The sequence below is a fragment of the Sus scrofa genome, chromosome 8 (assembly GCF_000003025.6).
Source record: "Sus scrofa isolate TJ Tabasco breed Duroc chromosome 8, Sscrofa11.1, whole genome shotgun sequence".
NCBI classification, from domain to species: domain Eukaryota; kingdom Metazoa; phylum Chordata; class Mammalia; order Artiodactyla; family Suidae; genus Sus; species Sus scrofa.
The window spans coordinates 65,297,746-65,311,850 of NC_010450.4; the positions used below are offsets into that span (position 1 = coordinate 65,297,746).

Sequence of the window (14,105 nt, forward strand, 5' to 3'; positions counted from 1 at the left end):
GATGGCCGGGCATGGGGAATAGTTTGAAAGGTGACAAAAAAGTTGCAATAAATGTCATTCTGCACAAGCCTCTGCAGGATCAAAAGGTCACCAAGTGGACCTTCAAGCATGCCCGGTTTAAGTGTTGGTAGTCCTATCCAGTCTTAACCAGCTTAGCTCAAGCTAGATGTAGCTGATTCCAAGTTCCCAAAAAACAACTCAAGCAAACATCTTCTTGTTCAGCCTATGTGCTACTTGGAAGACTTGCAAGTCTTAAAGCAACTGTAATTAGTGAAGGCAGGTAAAACGGATGGCAGGTAAAACCCATGGCTTCACATTCATTGGCCAAACAGAGTCTGTTAAAGTCCATTACAGCCCTTTGCCCCCCTTTTAATTGGGCAGTTTATTTTTGTTGTTGAGTTGCAAGAATTCTTTTTATATTTTAAATAGAAATCCCTTGTTAGATACACTATATGCAAATACTTTTCCCCATTGTGGGTTATCCTTTCATGCTATGGATAGTGCCCTTCATACACTTTCGAAGGACATAAACACATAAGACATATGTTCTTACATAGAAAATCTAAATAACACAAAAATATCAATTTTTACAAAATTACTACGCAAATTAGGTACAATTTTAGTTACAAACATACAAATTTTATTGGAAACTGGATAAAACTAGAAGTTCATAGGAAGAAAAAAGGTCTGAGAATGGCAGAATGGTGAATATAAAGACCTTTATATCAGCATATACTACAAAACTACCATTAGTAAAACTGTATTGTGTTGACATTAGGAAAAAACATATACTGAATGATATGTGAGATTTAACACATGATAAAAGTAGCACATTTATAAGAATATGGATTATTTAATTAATAAATGGATCTAGCACAAGTGACCATCTGGAAAAAAATAACATTATGTCACATTATATACCAAAACACATTCCAAATGGATTAAACCTTTAAATTTAAAAAAAGACGTTAAAATGAAAATTAAGAAGACATTACTCAGAGTTCCCGTTGTGGCACAGCAGAAACGAATTCAACTAGGAACCATGAGGAGGCAGGTTCGATCACTGGCCTCGCTCAGTGGGTTAAGGCTCCGGCACTGTCATGAGCTGTGGTGTAGGTTGAAGACACAGCTCGGATCCTGCGTTGCTGTGGCTGTGGTGTAGGCCGGCGGCTATAACTCCGATTAGACCCCTAGCCTGGGAACCTCCATATGCCGCAAGTGCGGCCCTGAAACGAAAAAAAAAAAAAAAAAAAAATATTACTAATACTATTAGGATAAAACAACTTTTAACCAAAACAAGAAATTCAAAAGCTATAAATGAAAAAACTCACATATTTGACAATTAAAATAAAATTTTACTCATCCTATAAGACACTATAACTAAAATCTATAATAATTAAGGGATCATTTGGACAAATATCTGTCACAGAAATTACAAATAGTTACAGATAGTCAATTTAAAGATCTCTCACAAACTAGGAAAAAAAAATGTGCAAAGAATATGAACAGACAGCTCAGATAAAAGGAAATTCAGGAGTTCCCATCATGGCTCAGTGGTTAATGAACCCAACTAGTATCCTTAGGGACACAGGTTCAATCCCTGGCCTTGCTCAGTGGGTTAAGGATCTGGCATTGCCATGAACTGTGGTGTATGTAGGTCGCAGACATGGCTCGCATCTGGCATGGCTGTGGCACAGGCTGGCAGCTGCAGCTCCAATTTGAACCCTAGGCTGAACCTCCATATGCCGAGGGTGCGACCCTAAAAACACACACACAAAAAAAACAAACAAAAAAGGACATTCAAATAGCCAGTAAGTTTATAAAAAGGTATTCAAGTTCAGCGATAATCACAGAAACACTAAAGTAACAATGAGATCAGTTAATACTGATCAAACTAGCAAAAAAGTATAATAGTAAATAATCTATTAGGTAAAAGTTTTTTTTACATTGCTGATACAAAAGGAAACTTCAAAAGCCTCTTCTGAAAGCATTTGCAGGCACACATATTTCCGTGTGTTTTCATTCAGGAGTACCAACGAAGATGGGAAGGATGCAAAGGCCACCTCAACATGGTATGGGGAATAATGATTAACCATTTTTTTCTTTTAAATCTTCGACTCTTATTTCAAATGAAAGACTTTGCTAATTTGAAAAATACAAAAACTTAAAAATAGCAGCACACATAATTGACTCAAAGAAATGGAACAAAAGGAGAAGAAAAATAACACTGACCACATATATGTAAATATCAAACCATTATATTGTACTTCTGAAACTAATATAAGATTACGTTAATTATAACTCCGTTTAAAAAATTCCCGTTGTGGCACAGTGGTTAATGAATCCAACTAGGAACCATGAGGTTGCAGGTTCGATCCCTGCCCTTGCTCAGTGGGTTAATGATCCAGCGTTGCCGTGAGCTGTGGTGTGGGTTGCAGATGTGGCTCGGATCCCACGTTGCTGTGGCTCTGGCGTAGGCCGGTGGCTATAGCTCCAAGCCTGGGAACCTCCATATGCCGAAATAGCAAAAAAGACAAAAAAAAAAAGAAGAAAGTGTTCAAAAAGTTCACAGAGAGGTCCACATGGGCGGGAACTGAGGCTTCCTGCCAGCAATCAGCCCCAAATAAGTGAGTCATTTTGGAACTCTATCCTTAAGCCCCAGTCAAGCCTTCAGAAGACTGCAACCCTAGCCAACATCCTGACTACCACCCCAAGAGAGATTACAAGCCAGAACCATCTAAATAAGCTGCTTCTGAATTCCTGATCCACAGAAACTACGTGAGATAATATTCACTGTTGTTTTCTTTTGAAAGGAAGGAAGGGTGGCAGGCAGGCAGGTAGGCAGGCAAGGGAGGGGAGGGGAGGCGGAGGGAGGAAAAAGAAAAATCTATTTGAAAACTCTTAAAGCTATGGTCCCTATAACAATTCTTAATGTCTCTTATCACATCCTCGGAGGCAACATTCCTACCAGTAAAACAAAGAAACAGGTAATAACTAGGAGCTCCCATCATGGCGCAAAGGAAATGAATCTGACTAGGAACCATGAGGTTGCAGGTTCGATCCCTGGCCTCGTTCAGTGGGTTAAGGAAATGGTGTTGCCATGAGCTATGGTATAAGTTGCACATGTGGCTTGGAACCTGTGTGGGCTGTGGCTGTGGCTGTGGTGTAGGCCAACAGCTACAGGTCCGATTTGATTCCTAGCCTGGGAACCTCCATATACTGCAAGTGCAGCCCTAAAAAGCAAAAAAAAAAAAAAAGGTAATAATCAGACAAAAGTTATTATTCATGTTAAAAACAAAAACACTGATCATGGACTTGAGAGGGAATCAAAGACAACTTAATCTATTTCACAATTCTGCCTAGGCTGACCATAACCTTGTCACTCAAGCCAACAATATGTGCTACCTTCACCATCTGTAACTTTTTAATATACTTAGGCAAAGAGTTCCCATTGTGGTTCAGTGGGTTAAGAGCCCAACTAGTATCTACGAGGATGCGGGTTCAATCCCTGGCCTCACTCAGTAGGTTAATGATTCAGCATTGCTGCAAGCTGCAGCGTAGGTCACAGAAGTGGCTCGGATCCCACATCGCTATGGCTGTGGCGCAGGACAAGAGCTGCAGCTCCGATTTGACCCCTAGCCCAGGAACTTTCATATGCTGCAGGTACAGACCTAAAAAACAAATATATAGGAGTTCCCGTTGTGCACAGCGGTTAACGAATCCGACTAGGAACCATGAGGTTCGGGTTCAATCCCTGGCCTTGTTCAGTGGGTTAAGGACCTGGCATTGCCGTGAGCTGTGGTGTAGGTTGCAGACGCGGCTCGGATCCTGTGTTGCTGTGGCTCTGGCGTAGGCCAGTGGCTACAGCTCCAATTAGACCCCTAGCCTGGGACCTCCATATGCCACAGGAGCAGCCCTAGAAAAGGCAAAAAGACAAAAAAATAAATAATAATAATATATATATATGCAAACATAACCCATGGGGATGCTACCAACCTGATGTGTTGACAGCTTCACCTGGTTCTACAATTAACTGCATAGAGGCTTGTTTCTTCTTTGAAGAAACTGGATCTGATTCTGGTGCTTTCTGGCACTGAATCTGAAAGAGATACAATATGATCTACTTTATTAAATTATCAATTCTGATTAAACACATTTGTTTTTAAATTGAAAAAAAAAAAACACAAGTATTTAAAAACAATAAACCAGTTGGTAAAGTTACATATTTAAATAACTACTTGGAAAATCATTTCACATTATCTAGTAAAGTTGAAATTTCATATAACCTAACATAGAAACAATGTTGCTCTGAACAGTTTTTAAAAATCTGTTCTGACAGAAGACTGGATAAAAAATTATGGTATAGTCATATAACATATTACAAATATAATATTGAAATGAATAAACTACAGCAACATGAATGATTATGTTAAAAACGCAAGCTGCACAAGTATATAATCTCATCATATAAAGTTCAGAATAGGAGTTCCCGTCATGGCGCAGTGGTTAACGAATACAACTAGGAACCATGAGCTTGTGGGTTCGATCCCTGCCTTGCTCAGTGGGTTAAGGATCCAACATTGCCATGAGCTGTGCTGTGAGTGGCAGGCACAGCTCAGATTTAGCGTTGCTATGGCCCTGGTATAGGCCGGTGCCTATAGCTCCGATTAGACCGCTAGCCTGGGAACCTCCTTATGCTGCAGGAGTGGCCTTAGAGAAAGGCAAAAAGATCAAAAAAAAAAAAAAACAATAATAATGAAGTTCAGAATAGATGCAAAATCATGTAAAACACTACACACACACACACACACACACACACACACACACACACATATACATATATACATACATACATGCAGGAAATTCACTCCATGCAGGTAGAGTTAATGTAGCAGGCCTGGTCATTTAAAAACCTGCTTATAGTAAGGACCAGCCTTTGGCTGGCACCTGTGCACCTGGTTTTCAAAATGTTTCTTCCATTACCAATTGCTAAGGTTGTACCTGCTACGCCAGCCTGCCTAGACTGTTTGTATAAACAATGTGATTTATGGTGAACACCTACTTTTTACTTCTCCAGGGAATATAGAATTCTGGTAGGCAGAAGGTACCCATACAACCAGCCCCTAATAAAAATAGGCTAGGTCTCAAAAGGCTTCTCAGGGCAGAAAGACTATATGTTTTATAGCATCTCACAAGTTGATGGAATGAGTGTACTCTGGGTGGTCTCTTTAGAGAGCATAGGAAGCCTGACCTGGATTCCTCCAGACTCCACGTGATGCATCTTTCTCTCTTACCAATTTGGCTCTGTATCCTGGCTGTATGCCTACAGTCAATCTTGGTCACAAGTACAACTAACTACTGCAGAGCCTCCTGGGTCCTATTAGGGAAGCACCCAACATGTGGATGGTAGGAGGACCACCATCATAAGTAGTGGAAGAAATATTAACACAAATGTCAGCATACACCCATAAGCGGTAAAGCTATAAAGCAAAGGATGGAAATGATGAGTATGAAATTCAAGACAGTAGTTATCTCTGTGCAGGGAGGACAGGCAAAAGATAGGATAAAAAGGGGCGTGTAGATGCTTCAAAGGCATTGGTATTTCTTACACTGAGGAATGGCCACGTGGGTGTTCATTTATATTATTTCAACACGTTACGTATATACATATTTTCTTTTGAAAATTTGAAATACATCAAGTCATAAATTTCAAAAATCTAGAAAAAGAAATCTCATTCATATGCTGCAGGTGGGGAAGAAAACCAGTAAATTATTTTGTAGAAAAAACTGACCATATTTAACAAATTCATTTCAAATGTACATATCTAGAGAAATCAGTTTACAACATGCATATAAGGAAGCATAAACAAAGGTGTTCACTACATCCCTGTGAGAATGAATAGAGGGAAACAATCTAAAAATCTATCAATAGGGGAATACGTAAATAATGAGCCACTGCACTGCTAGTTCAGTGGATACGCTATGGAATAAAGCACAATTACTAAAGTAACGAAAGCAAGTTTTCATTATATTCTGCTCCCTCTTGAAACCTCACTAAGGTTTTTTAAAAATCCCAGAAGAATGAAAAGAAAGAAAGTAGAAAATTAACAGAAAATCAATAAATTTAAAGATCAAGACAACTAAATCAAAAGAAAGTAAGAAAAAAGTGAATGGCCAAGCAAACTGTGGTACATTCATACCATGAAATGCTACTCAGCAATAAAAAGAAATGAATTACTGATACAACAAAAACCTGGATGAGGAATTCCCATCATGGCTCAGCAATCCCAGTTGGCTCAGACCCAACTAGGATCCATGAGGACACAGGTTTGATCCCTGGCTTCAGTCAGTGAGTTAAGGATCCAGCATTGCCATGAACTGTGGTGTAGGTCAGACACGCTTGGATCCCAAGATGCTGTGGCTGTGGCCAGCAGCTGTAGCTCCATTCTGCTCCTAGCCTGGGAACCTCCACATGTCATGGATGTGGCCCTAAAAAAACAAAAAAAAAAAAAAAAAAAAAAAAAAAACCACACCTGGATGAAGCTCCAGAGAATTATCCTGAGTGAAAAAGACAATTTCAAAAAGTTATTTAATTTATGATTCCACTTAAACATTCCTGAAGTGACAAAACTAGAAATGGAGAGCAGATTAGGGGCTTCAGGAGTTGAGGGGGTGAGGGTGAGACAGAAGTGTTGCTGCAAAAGGATAAGAGGGATCCTGCAATGACAGAATAGTTCTATATCCTGTCTATATCAATGTCAATATCCTGCTTGTAATGTTATACTATAGTTTTGCGAGATGTTACCTTTAGAGGAAACTAGGTAAGGCATAAACGGTCTTGCCTGCTACTATCTGTTACAGCTGCTTGTAAATCTCCAATTATCTCAAAATCTCAAGGATTGATTTAAGAAAGAAAAAAAAAGTAGGAGCTCCTAATATCTTTCTATAGAGTAGGTTCTCCTTTTAAGCAGATTGGATTGAAATGATTAGATCCTCACTCTCAAGGATTGAGCTGGGTCTGAGTTGAAATTTTAGTAAAACCCACTCAGTCCACTCATAACCTGCCATATTCTTCAAAATGAGCTCTCCTGGGTAACTGAGCCTGGTGAACCTACTTAGCCCTTAAAAATATTTAAAGGTATTCAGGTGAGCCCTTTGGAAGTTTTGCTTAACTTTTTTAGCCTCCAGCCCCAGACTGTTTCAAAATACCTCAAAATGGCAATTTGCAGTGGGCCCCTTTCTGCAGTTGGATTCTGCCTTCTTAGCCCAATAAAACCACATGTTTCACTCCACTACTCCCACCTAAAGTTCTTCACTACCTCAGAAATTACAACTGTTCTTTGAGGAAAAGTGGTGATCAGTTTGGGGTGCCTCCAGGATTCCAATTTGACATCCCACCTCTGCACAAGTGACAACAGCCCTGCTTTCCTACAGCAGACTCCTTCTGTCTAGGCCAACCTCAGTTTTTGCCCAAACTGGCAAATACTCTCAGGGAAGAAAATGACTAACAATCATCAACTCATATTTTAAGGATTCTTCTTTCTGGAATTTTAGTTTTACCTAGTCCTTGTTTCTTCCACAGTTCTCCATGTCTCTAAAAATATGACTTGTCTGCACTTTATTCTTTTAACTAGCTGTTCCAACAGGAGTGCTGACCCACTCATCCTACATAAATACAGAACCTCTAGCACAACCTTGAATCGAAAGCCCTACAAGAACTTATTGAGAAAAAAGAAAAAGACAATATTGTTTCATGAATATAGATGCAAACACATTAAATATTAGCAAACCAAATCATCAAAACAGGTTAATACTTTATGTCCAAGTCAAGATTATCCCAGGAAACTCAGTGATTTAACTTGCAAAAATCAAGATAATTTAGCACATTAAAGAAGGTCTCTCAATTCTAACAGAAATGGATCTGTCTTCATTTCTTGGAACCAAAAGGCTATACATGTTTAATTACTTGCTTGGATTGCTTTGTTTTTGTCTCGGCATATGGAAGTTCCCAGGCTAGGGGTCAAATCAGAGCTACAGCTGCCAGCCTATGCCACAGCCACAGCCACGCTAGATCCAAGCCACTTCTATGACCTACACCACGGCTCACAGCAACGCCGGATCCTTAACCCACTGATCAAGGCCAGGTATCGAAACCATGTCCTTACAGATACTAGTCAGGTTTGTTACTGCTGAACCACAATGAGAACTCCTTAATTATCTGTTTATGTAAGTTTCTAGTGAATGCCATTTTCAGCACTACAGGCATGCCCACAGATACTGTAGGTTTAGTTCCAGATCACCCCAATAAAGTCACATGAATTTTTTTGATTTCCCAGGGCATGTAAAAGTTATGTTACACTATTTTATAGTATATTAAGTGTGCAATAGCATTATGTCTAAAAAAGCACATACTTTAATATTTTAAAATAGATATTGCTAAAAAATGTTAACCTTCAACTGAGCATTCTGAAAATCCTTTTTTTGCAATAGCGTATCAAAGATCTCTGATCACAGATCATAACGAATATAATAATAATGAAAACATCTGAAATATGAGAACTACCAAAATATGATGCAGAGACACAGAGAGAAAATCCTGTTGGAAAAATTGCAATGACAGACTTGCCTGAAACAGGGCTGCACAAACCTTCAATTTGTAAAAAACACACTATCTATGAAGGGCAATAAAGCAAAGCACAATAAAACAAAGTATGTCCTATGTATGCTTCTTTTCGCTAATTAATATTGTATTTTTGAATAATGTGCCTTCAATCATTAGCTTCAAAAACTCTTATCATGGAGTTCCTGTCCTGGCGAAGTGGAGGAAACAAATCCAACTAAGAACCATGAGGTTGTGGGTTCAATCCCTGGCCTCACTCAGTAGGTTAAGGATCCGGCATTGCTGTGGCTGTGGTGTCAGCAGCAACAGCTCTGATTAGACCCCTAACCTGGGAACCTTCATATGCCACAGGTGTGGCCTTAAAGGGACAAAAGATAAATAAATAAATAAATAAATTCTTACCAGAGATCCTTTTGTGGCACAGGTTGAGAATCTGACACAGTATCCATCAGGACACAGGTTCAATCCCTGGCCTTGCTCAGTGGTTAAAGATTTGGCATTGCTGCAAGCTGTGGCATAGGTGGTAGATGAAGCTCAGATCCGGTGTTGCTGTGGCTGCGACTCTGATTCAACCCCCAGCCCAGAATTTCCATATACCCCAGGTGTGGCGGTAAAAAGGAAAAAAAAAACTCTATTCCAAAATCTATTTTGTAGAGTTAAATCAACCTATCCTCTTAAGATATACAATCAATAAAAGACTTATTCCTCTGTTTAGCAATAAATTGTCTTCAGTTTTTAGAAAATAATCAAACTTGCCAACCTGGATTAGGAAATTTCAATAGTAGCCCACTTTCACCAAAACCTAATTTAAGCATTAGTTTAGAAAGAATAAAAAATAATTGCGTTGTAATTTGATAATTCTAATTCCCAGACCTCAAATTTCAAATACAGGAAATGTCAGACCAAAATTTTCACAAAATACCTCTAAATTTTATATAAACTCAAGGGGAATATAGGATTCCCTTTCAAGAATAAGACTTACAAACAACTTAAGTAAAATGTACCTAACTTTATATTGTGTATTGCTTCATTCATCAAAATATTAAACCTGTACCAGCTCTCCCTTTGGACTTACCTCTTCTCTTGGTGACTGAATATAATTGTCTTTTATTTTAGGTGTTGAATTAAGTCCTGATTTTGTAGAATTTGTGCTAAAATCACTGGGAAGACCTAAAAAAAGTTAAAAATGTTTAAAAACAAAATATGTATAAAACCTGACACTATGACTCTTTTAAATGCAATTAGTTTAAATGAGGTACAAACATCAATTCAATATTCAAATATTCCTACAAGACATTAGGAACTGAAAAAGACAAACAAGGGGATTTCCCATCATCATGCAGAGGAAATGAATCCAACTAGGAACCATGAGGTTGCAGGTTCCATCCCTGGCTTGGCTTAGTGGGTTAAGGATCCGGCACTGCCGTGAGCTGTGGTGTAGGTCGCAGATCGGATCCTATCCCCTGTTGCTGTGGCTGTGGTGTAGGCCGGTGACTACAGCTCTGATTAGACCCTAGCCTGGGAACCTCCACATGCCTCAGGTGCAGCCCTAAAGACAAAAAGACAAAAAATTAAATTAAATTAGATTAGAAGAAAAAAAACAAGAAAAAGACAAACAAGATTCCTGAAGAAATGTGTGCCAGTTCTTTCAGAGCGTGTAAAGAGATGATTTTTCCACTATCTGTATTTTTCTTTTGTTGGCCTATTCTTAAATTCCAATACCTTCTGATGCTGACTAGCACTTAGAAACGTTTTTGCCATAATTTATCTTTTCTTTAGGAAGCGGTGTAAATCACCAAACATTATCTCAAGCTCTCCAGTGCTGAACTTGATATTAATAGGACAAATTTATATTTTCATCCATCCCAACCCTCAAAGTTCATCTAGAAATGAAGCCTTACTTTTCTCTTCAAAACAGTCTAGTAAGATTTCCAGTATATTCTGGTTTGGCTCCGTATTAATGTCAGGTGCTCTAACAAGAAGGAAAGAAGGGAAAATGTTAACATATCATTTCCAAAAGATATTTGCTACTTATTAAAATTTACCTTGAAAATTCCTTATCTCCTTATTATAAAAATTAATTTTTATTTAATGGGAAAATTATCATCTATCTCAGGACAAAACAAGGATATGAAATTCCCAGAGTTTCCAGAAAAGTATATAAAGTGGTCATGTCAACATTAAGAATTATATTTGCTGATTGAAAACGCATGTCTAGAGCTACTTCAGACTATTGCTATATCTAAAAACAAACTTTTTGGAATAAATTCAATCATTTCTGAAATGCTTCTTTAATAAAGACCCTATGGTCACAAGTCCTGTTAGTTCCAACTAAGTCTTCCCTACAAGATCTCAAATGCACTTTTGATTCAGTATCTTTAACCTTAACAAGAGCTTATGAATCAATATGCATTTTTAATTAAAAATTACACTGAGATAACTGTAGATTCATATGCAGTTGTAAGAAATAACACAGAAGAGATCCCTTGTTCACTTTATCCAATTTCCCATAATGGTAACATTTCACAAAACCATATAGTATACTCTCACAACCAGAATGCTGATATTGATAGAATCCACCAATCATACTCTGATTTCTCCAGTTTTACAGGCACTCATTTGTGTGTTTGTGTATTTAGTTCTATGCAGTTTATCACAATGAAAGTTCAGATATGACCACCAGAGTCAAGATACTTAACAGTTCCATCACCACAAAGATCCTTCTCTTGCTTTTTTAGAACCACACCACCCACAGAATAAACTGTATCTTCCTATTATTACCATTCAATCCACTCATAGATGTCATATAGTAGGGACTGAAACTGCCTCTTCCTGGTTCATCATTTAATCAGGTGAATTTCTTTTCTCACTGCCATTAAGTCATTGCACTGCTTGCATTAATATTTCTCTGTATATAAAACACTAGGATGACTATTCATAACCAGAGGGCAAAGAAACCACTATTTCAGGAGTTCCGTCATGGCGCAGTGGTTAACGAATCCGACTAGGAACCATGAGGTTGCGGGTTCGATCCCTGCCCTATGCTCAGTGGGTTAACGATCTGGCGTTGCCGTGAGCTGTGGTGTAGGTTGCAGACGCGGCTCGGATCCCGCGTTGCTGTGGCTCTGGCGTAGGCCGGTGGCTACAGCTCCGATTCAACCCCTAGCCTGGGAACCTCCATATGCCGTGGGAGCGGCCCAAGAAATAGCAACAACAACAACAACAAAAGACAAAAAAAAAAAAAAAAAACCACTATTTCAGTTAGAAGTAATAGTTTTTCCTTTCTTCATTTAAAAATTCCACTTTCTGGAATTCCGTCGTGGCGCAGTCGTTAACGAATCCGACTAGGAACCATGAGGTTGCGGGTTTGGTCCCTGCCCTTGCTCAGTGGGTTAACGATCCGGCGTTGCCGTGAGCTGTGGTGTAGGTTGCAGACGCAGCTCGGATCCCGCGTTGCTGTGGCTCTGGTGTAGGCCGGTGGCTACAGCTCCGATTCAACCCCTAGCCTGGGAACCTCCATATGCCGTGGGAGCGGCCCAAGAAATAGCAACAACAACAACAACAACAACAAAAAAGACAAAAAAGACAAAAAAAAAAAAAAAAAAAAAATTCCACTTTCTGAAGATGGGAATAAAAATCACTTTAAGCACTTAAGTATATTAATTACCTGGAAGGTCGGCAAAATCTTCTTCTATAGCCATTTTTGAGATGATCCTGAAAGAAAAGTAAATCATCGTGGTGAAAATTTACGTTCTTGGAGTTCCTGTCGTGGCGCAATAGTTAACGAATCGGACCAGGAACCATGAGGTTGCGGGTTCAATTCCTGGCCTCACCTAGTGGGTTAAGGATCTGGGGTTGCCGTGAGCTGTGGTGTAGGTCGAAGACATGGCTCGGATCCCAGGTTGCTATGGCTCTGGCATAGGCCAGAGGCTATAACTACAATTCGACCCCTAGCCTGGGAATCTCCATATGTCACCAGTGCAGCCCTAGAAAAAGAAAAAAAGAAAAAAAAGAAAATCTATTTTCTTCATTTATTCATTCAGCAAGTATTTGCTGACTGCCTGTCGTAACACCATACAGACGAATTCTTCTTAATCAAGTGGAAAAGAACTTGCCTCATATCTTCTGTTTCCAAACCCTATACTGTTTCCTTACCCTGGGATTTATTCCATCTTCTTCCTCCTCTTCCCTCTCCTCTACCTCCTCCCATATCTTTTCCATGATCAAAATCATATTATCTGGGCTTCTAATAATTCAAGTTGGTTTACCAACAATATCTACTTATCTCCTTTCCCTGCAGGGAGAAGCCTCTAAAATAATTTTAAAGGACTAAACTGCCTTAAAACAACAATGAAACAGGATGGCACAAGGAAGGCTACTCAATATTCTGTGATAACCTTTTTGGGAAAAGAACCTGAAAAAGAATGAATACATGTATATGTATAACTGAGTCACTTTGCTGCACAGCAGAAATTAATACAATATTGTAAATCAACCATACTTCAATAAAATGTTTAAAAAAAAAAAAGAATGGAAAAGAAGACTCTGGAAGATGAAAAACAAATGAAATGGGATAACTGATGAAACAGAATAAAAGCAGAGGCAGCCTAAACTAAGCTGAGAGGATACTGTCCTGAATGAGGAGTGAAGTTAATAAGCCAGGAAAAACCACAAGTATGCAGAACAAGGAAACTCAAGATCTGCAGGAGGAAGAGACAGGAAGGGGAATAAAAAGAGAGCAATAAAAGAAAACCTATATACAGGGCAGTAGAACCCCCCACACACACACTTCCCCTAGCCCCATAAACACAGAGATCAAAAACAGTACCCTAATGTCTCAGTCTCAAATATCACCAGCAACCATGACATTAAGTCTCTAAAACATTAAAAACTAGACATTAAAAGTCTCCAAATCAGGAGTTCCCGTCATGGCTCACTGGTTAATGAATCCAACTAGTAACCATGAGGTTGCAGGTTCGATCCCTGGCCTTGCTCAGTGGATTAAGGATCCAGCTGTGGTGTAGGATGCAGATGCAGCTTGGATCCCTTGTGGCTGTGGCTGTGGCTGTGGCTGTGGCTGTGGCTGTGGCGTAGGCCGGCAGCTACAGCTCTGATTGGACCCCTAGCCTGGGAACCTCCATATGCCCCAGGAGAGGCCCTAGAAAAGGCAAAAAAGACAAAAAAAAAAAGTCTCCAAAACCAAAAAAGCAAGATCAATATTAAATTTAACAATTGTGGGGAAAAGACCCAAAAGGAAACTAACATCAAGGATGACAAAGAAGAAAACTTTAAAAAAGAAAAACTTCAACTAGTACCTTCAGGAGAGATCTGAGATAATACCAGACTCATAAAACAAAAGTTTTATACACACACACACTATAAACACTATACCATAAACACTAAACAGAGAGTAGAAAAACTCTTAATAATTAAAAACATAATTGTCTAAAATAAAGAATGGAATAAAGCTGTGGATATTTCTGAG

The 14,105-nt window shown here is 39.0% G+C and overlaps 1 protein-coding gene across 3 annotated transcripts in view; it reads right to left on the reverse strand.

Moving 5' to 3' along the window:
- The window catches only part of CENPC (centromere protein C), a 77,964-nt gene that overhangs the window by 59,921 nt on the left and 3,938 nt on the right, over window positions 1-14,105 (reverse strand). For 2 of the 3 annotated variants that reach the window (XM_003482404.4, XM_013978751.2), the window contains exons 2-5: window positions 12,288-12,334; window positions 10,522-10,592; window positions 9,696-9,790; window positions 3,997-4,099 (exon numbers count right to left, since the gene is read on the reverse strand). In XM_003482404.4, the coding sequence (XP_003482452.2) occupies window positions 3,997-4,099; window positions 9,696-9,790; window positions 10,522-10,592; window positions 12,288-12,334 (316 nt within the window). Of the gene's footprint in view, window positions 1-3,996; window positions 4,100-9,022; window positions 9,130-9,695; window positions 9,791-10,521; window positions 10,593-12,287; window positions 12,335-14,105 lie in introns of all 3 variants that reach the window. The other variant, XM_021101386.1, reaches the window with a different exon arrangement.